This window comes from Miscanthus floridulus, chromosome 8 (assembly GCF_019320115.1).
Source record: "Miscanthus floridulus cultivar M001 chromosome 8, ASM1932011v1, whole genome shotgun sequence".
NCBI lineage: Eukaryota > Viridiplantae > Streptophyta > Magnoliopsida > Poales > Poaceae > Miscanthus > Miscanthus floridulus.
The window spans coordinates 39,954,577-39,964,819 of NC_089587.1; the positions used below are offsets into that span (position 1 = coordinate 39,954,577).

The 10,243-nt window shown below is 48.5% G+C and overlaps 1 protein-coding gene and 1 pseudogene across 1 annotated transcript; one reads left to right on the forward strand and one right to left on the reverse strand.

Moving 5' to 3' along the window:
* Nucleotides 1-401: 401 nt before the first annotated feature.
* On the reverse strand, nt 402-2,991 carry LOC136471711 (protein DETOXIFICATION 16-like; annotated as a pseudogene).
* Nucleotides 2,992-8,026: 5,035 nt separating this feature from the next.
* On the forward strand, nt 8,027-9,243 carry LOC136468914 (uncharacterized). Its single transcript, XM_066467314.1, has 2 exons — nt 8,027-8,353; nt 8,410-9,243. The coding sequence occupies exons 1-2, from the start codon at nt 8,027-8,029 to the stop codon at nt 9,241-9,243; spliced, it is 1,161 nt and encodes a 386-aa protein (XP_066323411.1).
* Nucleotides 9,244-10,243: the final 1,000 nt, after the last annotated feature.

Consider the following 10,243-nt stretch of genomic DNA (forward strand, 5'->3'; position numbering starts at 1 on the left):
AAATTCAAGTACCGGATAAACCAAGGAGCGGGAGGAAGAAGGATCCCAGCGTCGGCACGTAGACCTGTGATTCTGTGAAGCTAAGCTGGATGTGCCTGTGATTCGTGTGAAACTTTGTATAGATTTTAGCTGTGCACTCTATGAGCCTGTTGCTGTTGAACCTGTTGCACGTGCTGTTGCAAACTGTAAATAGTTGGTTGCACCTGTTGCTGTTGGGTCTAATTTCGAAACCAGCATGAGCTTGAAATGGCTGGTAGTTTGAATTTGAAATTTTGAATTCAGCATGATCTACAATTGCCTGGAAAGCATTGGCGCCATTATTTGAACCGGAGGCTGGAATCAGCATGAGCTGTTGACTGGAGGCTGGAATTAGGTGGCTGGGCTGGCTGGTCCAGCCCCAACACCAGCCAGCTAATTCAGCCCTGCCAAATAGGCTGATAGGGGCTAGGAGACAACTTTTCTTTTTGAACAAAAAGGAGATGACGACAACTGGGTAGATCAGATAAGATTGTTGTAACAAGAATCTCCTAGCCATCATATACTGCCATACTGGTGTGAGGCCACGGCCATGCTATGTAAAGGGCCACGCAAGAGGCTGTTTCGTGCCAGGCACATCCCTACCAAGGATAGCTAGGGAGCTGGCGTTCCTCCGTCTTCCATTCCTCTGTTTTCCTTTCATTCATTCATGGTAATTAGTAGAGAATTTATTATGGCAAGTTCATCTGCCATAAACTAAATAACTCATGGATAGATTACAATCTTAACGGCCGGCAGCGTGAACAGGTGTCTGGCAATCCTCGACAGGATCTCATGCTTCCATGTCTACAGGAAGAGCAGCACTGAAAACTCTGTTCTTCGCCTTCAGTGCCTGGAGAGTGGAGACCCAACAGTAACAACATTCAGAACACAAGAGGATAAAATAACAGCACGTATGGAAACTTAATAACTCGTGCTTACTTCCTTGTTCCAGTTGGTGCATAAGGTAATGGAGAGCAGCGAGAGCATCTGCACCACCAGGCCGCACAAGATCCCAACCAGAGACCCTGTTCAGAGTTGGAACAAGAACTTGTTCAGCTGAAGGATGAAATATAGTGAAAGCCAACTTATTCCCAATCAAACTTGCAAAGAAAGCAGAAGAGTACCATCCCCCCGAGACGGCGGACGAAGGCGAAAACAAACGCGGCAGGGATACCAGCGAGGTAATAGGCAGCAAGGTTGATGAAAGCGCCGGTCTTTTGGCGGCCACAGCCCCTGACAACACCTGCCGCAGCCCGCAGGTCCAGCAATTCAGAATGTGCACCGAGTTGATTGTTCATACAGTGTTGTTCAGTACGTACTACCTGAAAGCACACACTGCTGACCGTCGAGCATGACGGACACGGCGAGGACTGGCATCATCCTGGCGGTGTACCTGGTCACTTCCTCCTCGTTGCTGTACGCGTACCCCCACAGATCGCGTACCAGCACTATGACCAGCCCTTCCGACATGCCCATAATGAGCGCCAGGAGCACCACCACCCGGGCCGCCAGTCGCGCCGCCTGAGGCCGCCCTGCTCCAAGCTCGTTCGACACGCGCGTGCTGCATGCCAAACAACATCATCCAGACAGAGGATAATCATTTTTTTTGGTGACTGACAGAGGATAATCATCAGATTCAGAAAGAATTATCTGCTTGTTTGGTGTTTGGTGTCGACCTTATGGCAGCACCAAGTCCAAGCGGGGCCATGAACGCCAACGAGCTAGTGTTCAAGCTGCAAGAATCACAGAAACGGGCATGAGATTGGGCACAACACAAACAGCAAGGTAAAGGCTGCAGGCAAGTGTAGAATGATCTTCATCTTCACCAGATGGACAGCACGGCCGTCTCCAGCTTGGGGTTAGGGAGCAGTCCGGACAGCAGCACCAGGAGCTCGAAGGACCACCACTCCATGCTGCACCCAGATCAGAGATCACTACTCGCGCGTCTGAGCTAGGAACGGCGGCACTGATGATCTGTCGATTGCAATTGCATGGACAAATTGGAAGAGAATGCAATAATGCATTACCACACCATGACAGCCGACGGCACGGCGAGCTTGAGGAAATCGGGGACGCCGCGGAACGCCTCGGCCGAGAAGCCCGTCCAAGTGGTCTTGCAGGCCGGCGAAGCCCTGACATAGACGGCCAAGAAGGAGAGGTTGGCGAGGTAGGAGACGGCGTTGGCGAGCGCGGCGCCGTTGCGGCCCAGACCGATCCCGCGCACCAGCAGCCAGCAGACGGCCGGGTGGCACAGCGCGGTGGCGCCGGAGCTCAGCATCACGGGCACCACCAGGTTCTGCGTCTGCAGGAACCGGACGTGGCACTGCAGCGCCCCGTACGCGAACAGCGCCGGGGTCAGCCACCGTATGTAGATGCCGGCGCCCGCGGCGATCTCCGGGTCCTGCCCGCACCACGTCAGGATCTGGCCCGTGTAGGCCCACACCACCGCCACGGGGACGCTTACGAGAGCAAGCACCACCATGGCTCGCTGCTTGTAGACGCCCAGCTGGTGGTGCTGCCGCGCGCCGAAGGCCTGCCCGCACAGCGTGTCCAGGCTGCACGCCATACCTGCCTGACAAATGTATCTGCATTCAGTAGCACACTAGCTAGCTGGGGAACAAGGAGAGTACTAGCTAAGCTAGCACATTTGGGCGGCGCGCGGTTAATTACCAGCAAGCTGAAGCCGGTGACTCCGGCGAAGGAGGTGGCCAGGGAGGCGCTTGCCAGCGCGAGCTCGCCGAGGTGGCCGACGAACATGACGAAGACCATCTGGACCATGTTCTGCAGGAGGAACCCGACGACGAGCGGCCCGGCGAGGTACAGCTGCTTCTTGACCTCGCACGCCACAGCTCCCTCCTCACTGCCACCATGCTTGGCAGTGCCTGTGGCATCGAGGAGCGCCGCCTCCATTCCTGACCTCGTGCTGCTTCACTGAGCGAGATGCTAGGCAGGAATGGAGCAAAGACGTCCTTGAACCTGGAGCTCTCACTAACTCATCTGCTTCTGACATGATTGAGCAAAAGTAAAAAGTCTACTTAACCCCCACCTTTCATACTTGGTCTACTTCATCCCCAACTATAAAACCATCTGTTTCACCCCCTAAATTTTCCAAAACCGTCTATTTTACCCCTGGGCGGTTTTTGACAGCAGTTTGCTACAGTAACGATGGGTTGCTACAGTAATAGTGCCTTTGAATTTTCTTTTTTTTTATTTTCGGTGAATCTTTGAAAAATCACAGTAAATCATAGAAAAATAATAAAATAAAAAATCTAATTTTGTTGGACTCCACATGAGTAGATCTACATAGTGAATATATAATACGGTATGCTTTAGTACAAATTTTTTACTGTAGCATTAGATTAATTGGAAAATCTAATTTTGTCTGTAATTAATTGGAATAATTCATAGCTGCAGCTTCTATGGTCCCATTGTGGTGAAATTTTTATGGTACGCTAATTATTGTATGCTTGAACTATAGTAAAAATTTCGTACTCAATGGACTATGTATAACTTAGTGATAGATAAATTCTAATTAATTACAGACAAAATTGGATTTTCCAATTAATTTAAAGCTACAAAAAAAATTTGTACTAAAGCATACCGTATTATATATTCACTGTGTAGATCTACTCATGTGGAGTCCAATAAAATTAGATTTTTCATTTTATGATTTTTCTATGATTTACTATGATTTTTCAAAAATTCACCGAAAATAAATAAAAAAAAAATTCAAAACCACCGGCACTGTAGCAAACACACCGCTGTTGTAGCAGACCCGTTGTTACTGTAGTAAAACCGCCGCTGAAAACCGCCCAGGGGGTAAAATAGACGGTTTTAGAAAGTTCAGGGAGTAAAATAGACGGTTTCATAGTTTGTGGTGAAGTAGACCAAGTATAAAAGGTGGGGAGTTAAGTAGACTTTTTCCTTGAGCAAACCTATTTTATACCATGCATAGTGCTGACTGGTGATGGTGATGGTGGGAAAGAGAATTTTGGCTGATGCAGCAATCGCGCCAAGATAAACGACAAATATAATAGACCTGTCAGATTATTTACTGCTAGCTAGTTTGATTGTTTGGTGTGAGAGAAAAATACTATTCCAACTTATAATCTACGATCATATAAGCCCAGCTGAATAGGCTGATTATCATTATCTTTGTCAGTGGCTCAGGATAATAAACTGAATGAATATGATATTTTGTCATGGCTGTAAAGCGTAAGCTTGAAAAAAAAGTGAGAACAAGCATTATGATATATATTCCTGTGTAGTTAAATTGGATTTGATTGCACATACCGCCGCCTTATATTTAATAATAATATTGAAGTATCGACGTTTCAACGGTCCTTCGTACTCTTTTATTTAAGACATGGGCCTGTTCGCTTGTCAGCCGGCTTATCAACTAAAATTTATAGTATTTTTCTCTCACAACAAATCAGTTTCAGCTGACTGTATAATATTTTTCTCTCACAACAAATCAGCTTCAGTCGGCTTATCAGCCGACTTTAATATCAGCCGAACAGGCCCATGGCATTAAGTCTAATCCTAAGGTAAGTTAGAATAGAGTGTCTCTATGGTTTGTTACTCTCTTCCGTGTCTTTACAAGTTAGAGCAGCGTATCCAGACACAATTCAAAGTCCAATTTTCAAAACAAATTAAAATGCATAACACAATAATTGGATAAGTCTGCAAACCTCTCGTGCCTGTAAGTTAGATTAGCGTGTGTTTCAGCACGATACATATTTTGATCGCAAGACATATTATTAGAATGCATATAACGGTTGAATAAATCTTGAAGCCACAAGTCGTCCAAGTAATCATATAACAATTTGTATGTTCTACCATCACGTATGGACGTATTTGTTGGTGATGTCAAAGTTTAGAGCACATGTTGCACGTGGATTGCTACCTAGGGTTGGTACCGTTGAGAAGCTGCCCACGCTACCTAGTGTTGACTGTCACAGTGTCACTCCGCCGGTGGCATTCACGTAATTAAGGACATTATTGACCTCAACTCTGCCAATAACAATGTGGTAAGGCAGCTCTAACAGCCAATTATGAGCTAAGTATTTTTATTTCATATTACAATAGAAGAGAGAGAAAAGCTATCTCTTGATAAAAAGATAGTCTCATACACTTATTTCGAGATTATATGAGATTGTCATATGGGTCTAATCATATCATGAGCTATTACTAAAAGTCAACAGCATGGGAGAAGTTATTAAGGGTGCCCTTAGGGCCACCGTCCACATACAGTACCTATCAGAGCCACCTTGACTTGGAGGGGCCCACTTAGGCTGACTCATCTGAATTATTTCATTGATTCATTGTAATTAAGTTTTGAGTCGGACATTTATGGCTTTTTTTTAATGTTATAGTAATTAGTCTGAATCTGTTGGTCTCAACAGACGAAGCTAGACTCGTTCCTTTATCCAAAAAAGAAGTTGTAGCCTTGACTTGTCTTGTTCAAACATTTGACATCAAATCCCAATGAATGTGATGTTTAGAAGTTATTTTTAGAGAGACAAATATTTATATTAGAAATAGCAGCCAAATTACATAGAGATCCTCTAAAGACGGTCAAACCATGTCAATGTCTCTAAGGGGAAATACGCACGCAAGAATCAATATATCGCATGGGAAACACCGTAGAAGCACATGAGTATAGGTGCCGAAAAGATTGAATAGAAACTACAGAGCATCTAAGTGGGTGCCTGGTAAGGAGTGGTCGAATCCGATGAGAGGGTGCCAGAGCCGAGATGACGACAAAAGGAGCTTAGTGGAGACACACATATTGGCTCCGTTCGTTTGGAGAAATTCTGGAGGAATCTGGAGGAATTTGTGAGAGGAAAACACTGTTCTGGATAAAAAAAGAAGCGGATCAAGCCGCGTTTAAGGGCACACGAACGGGGCCATTACTGAGACCTTTGTTGCCACCTACTTGAGGACGATCGAGCTGGTGGCGGAGGCGACACGAGCGGTGCCAGAGGAGAAGGTAGCAGCTAGACATGGCGACGACTCCAAGGGAAGACCGCCATGCGGTTGAAACAAGCTAAAAAGCCAACTCAAACTTATAACTAATAGCAAATCTTGAAGCAAAGGATCTCATAATTATCAGATTTGGTTGAAACTATTTTTTTTACATTATTTGGAGCACTTGGGGCATGGATATTCTTTTCTCCCAGTAGCAGAAGTTGTGGACTAGGATAATATATGGTCCTGTTTGTTTGGGTTTGAGCTTTTGGCTTTGGAGTTTTTGGCTTTGGCTTTCTAGAAGCTGACTTCCTGGAAGCTAGTAGCTTGTGCAAAAGCTAAGGTTGTTGGGTAGCTTAGCTTCTTCCTTCACATCCAACTTTCATAGGTTCCCGAGAAGGAGGGGAGGCGGCGTCAGCCGTTAGGCCATGGTGCGGCGGCGGCGGGACACGGCTGACACATGCTAGTGCTAGGTCCATACGTCTTCTTCATGAGCAGGAACTTGTGCAGCTCCTCCGAAGCAGGGGGCGGATCGGAGGCGGCTTCTGCCGAACAGAGGACCCAGGCCCGGTCCTATCAATTTAGGGGCCTGGAGCAAAGCTAGAAAGATAGGTCCGTTAATACAACTTAATACTAGTGTAACGCAAACAAAAAATCATTCTTATCAAACAAGTTATATATCTTATCTTAAAAAAAATTCTAACATTTACTGATAAGGAGTTCACTGTAAATTTATAAATTAATAAGTATACCTAAAACCATCTTACCCACCTTAGATCTCCTCCCTTGCATGTACATGTAACGCATCTGATTAAGCGTTAACTGTGGGCCTGAAACGTTTCCTGACATCCAACATATGAAACTCGTGTTCCTTGAAGGTACCAGCGCCTACCGCAAAAAAAATCACCGATAAACTTGCTTACCCGCCCGCACGTACCCGCGTAGTCGCGACACCACAAACCGCCGCGCTTCTTGCTCCATGCCTGCGCCTCTGAGATTTTTCTACCCACACGCTTGTAACCACAGTACGTGTCGTCCACGACGCCGTCGCGCTGCTTTTTTTTTTCCATCGCGCAACTTCTGTAACCGCCGGCTCCCACCACAATCTCAACCCTCTCACCCACGCCTGTTCAGGAAACCGCAATCTCCCCGCGCCGCTCCCGCTCTAGCACCCGCCCCTGCACCTCCCCATCTATGGAGGCGACGTCCGGACACCATTTCCCTGCCCTGCTCCGGTCCCGTCAGGACACTACCGCACAACACGACGCCGTGAAGCCGTCTAGTGGCCGCCGCCACCCCGCCCCTACCCCACCGAAAGACGGCGAGGCCTATGCCTCATCCGGAGTCTAGTCCCATCACGACGCCGCTGATGATGAGATGATGGATATCTGCAAGGAGAGCCACCAGAAAATATGCCACGATGGGTTTCTTGCCTCCATCGCCGACGCTGTGTCACCATTCGCCAATGGGCTATTGAATAATCTACTGCTTCCTTGTGAGAACACACAGCAGGGGGAGGCGGCACCGAAAAGGCTCCCTGCTATGGTACTGTAGCCGCTGCAGAAGGCAGGCGCCGAACGGCTCACCTACCGCACTGTAGCCACAGCAGGGACAGGCGCAGAAGTCAGTCCTGCTGTGTTATCTAGTCACTGTTATAGCATGTCAGTTGTACTAGGTCTAGAAGGATAGAGATGTATAAATAGTTTACCACTACAACTCAGTAAATAGAGTTCAGATTTGTCATCTCCTATACAAGGCTCCGGCCAATACTGGTGTCTCTGGCTATGTGTGTATGCTCTGTTCTCTCTCTCTCTTCTTCTACCTCTAGCCATAGTGTGTGGTCAGACAGCGTCTGTCATGCTCGGCCATGGTCGGCAAGACTGGTGAGTGGTCGACTCACCTGAGCCGGTGATCTTGTGGGCTAACAAGTGGTATCAGAGTCGTACAAGTACCGTCGCTGGACTAACCGCCGACGATGATGGGCGACAGCAGTGGCACTACTGTGGCTGCCCAACCATGATAGGAGGTCATTGTTCGCATGGTGCGGGAGGTCAACGGCACCAGTTGGCTGATGCTGACTCGCACCAACTATGGAGAGTGGTCTGTGACTATGAAGGTCAAGCTCAGAGCCCGACGGCTCTGGAATGCTGTTGACAAAGGCACCGACAATGAAGAAGATGACATGTCAGCATTGGAGGCTATCATCGTTGCTGTACTGGTGGACTACAGGGAGCCATTGGGGGCAAAAAGCTCTGCTAAGGAGGCGTGGGAGGCTATTGTGGCGATGCGCATCGGTTCCAACCGCACAAAGAAGGCGACGGCCCAACTTCTTAAGCAGGAGTACGCAAACTCAAGTTTAAGGATGGTGAAACGGTGGAGGATTTCTCCCTCCACCTATAGACACTCATCAACAAGTTGAAGAGCCACGGCATCATCATCGACGAAGAGGAGGCGGTCTCCAAGTACCTCCACTCCGTGCTAGCAAAGTACATCCAGATCGCTCTCTCCATAGAGATGATGCTGAACTTGTCTACCCTCACCATTAAGGATGTGATAGGCCGTCTGCGGGCGGTGGACAAGCGCCTGGAGCAGGCGACAGCAACCAAGGACAGCGGCAAACTACTGCTGATAGATGAGGAGTGGGCTACTCAGAGGAACTCCGAGGTAGCCTCCTCCAGCCGCGGTGGTGATGGCAAACGCCGTGGCAAGCCTTCTTCAGAGAAGAAGAAGCAGGTCGACCCCAATGCCTGCTGGCGCTGTGGGAAGACGGGTCATTGGACATGGGAGTGTCCAAATCGCAAGCAGAAGAAGAAGGCTCAGGCTCATCTGGGGCAAGCTGATGATGATGATGAGGTCACTATCCTGATGGTGATGTTCTGTGCATTGCACGACGTCGAGGCCGAGGAGAAGGGAGATGTGACGATGGTGGAAGGTCCTAGGAAGGCCCTGAAGGCTGTCAACCTCGACGAACCACGCGCCCAAGTCCACCTCGGACGTGTGGGCGACGAGCAGGAGCAGCGGTCGTACCTAGACTCTAGTGCCAGCAACCGCATGATGGGCTCCAAGGCAGCCTTCTCCGAGCTCGACGATGATGTTACTGGTATGGTGAAGTTTAGTGACGGCTCAAGGGTGGCTATCCGAGGGCGCAACACCATCATCTTCAAGTGCCAGAATGGGGAAGCACCATGCGCTAACAAATGTATATTACATCCCACATCTATGTTCAAGCATCATCAGCATTGGTCAGCTGGATGAGCGTGGTAGCGAGGTACTAATCAAGGACGGAGTCCTCAGGATCAGGGACCAGGAACAATGACTTCTTGCCAAGGTGAAGAGGTCTCTGAACTAGTTGTACCTGCTCGACCTAAAGGTAGAGCAACCGGTGTACCTAGCGGCAAGGCACACCAAGAAACCATGGCTGTGGCATGCCTGGTTCGGACATCTCAACTTCGATGCGCTTGGTCGGCTAGAGAAGATGGTTTGAGGGCTACCCCACATCGAGCACGGAGGCGAGCTGTGTGACAGCTGTCTAGACGGGAAGCAGAGAAGGCTGTCGTTCCCAAAGGTAGCCAAGTATCACGCGGAGGACGCTCTCGAGCTCATCCATGGCGACCTTTGTGGGCCAATCACGCCTGCCACAAATAGTGGTCGATGGTACTTCCTCCTGCTCACAGATGATTGCAGTCGCTACATGTGGCTACAACTCCTGATGAGCAAGGATGAAGTGGTGGCGGCGATCAAGAAGTTTAGATGCGCGCGGAGGCCGAGAGCGACAAGAAGCTCCACGTGCTGAGGACTGATCACGGCGATGAATTCACTTCGATGAAGTTTGCTGCATACTGCGCAGATCAAGGTGTGGTATGACACCACACCACGCCGTACTCGCCACAACAAAATGGCGTGGTGGAGCGATAGAACCAGACGGTGGTCGGCATGGCTCGATCCATGATAAAGGCCAAAGGCATGTCGACAAGGTTCTAGGGTGAGGCGGTGACCACGGTGTAAGGAAAATGGACCCTAAGCCCATTTACTTTGGATTTTGGTATTTGATGACCAACACAACCAAATTGGACTAATGAATTTGCAAGTATTTGTTTTGTAGTCCAACAGAGTGCAAGACGTGACTTGGATGAAGGCGACGTGATAATCCAATGATCAACACCTTAAGCAAGACCTTAGGAGCACAAGAAAATACCCAAGATATCAAGCAAAGTCCAAGCATGAAGATAGGAACCAAGCCGTACGCAAGATCACG

Bases quoted from the DNA above. Each gene is read 5' to 3' on its own strand.
- LOC136468914 (XM_066467314.1), top strand. From the start codon at position 8,027: ATGGTGCGGGAGGTCAACGGCACCAGTTGGCTGATGCTGACTCGCACC. The intron at 8,354-8,409 runs GTGAAACGGTGG...AACAAGTTGAAG, and splicing joins CAAACTCAAGTTTAAGGATG to AGCCACGGCATCATCATCGA.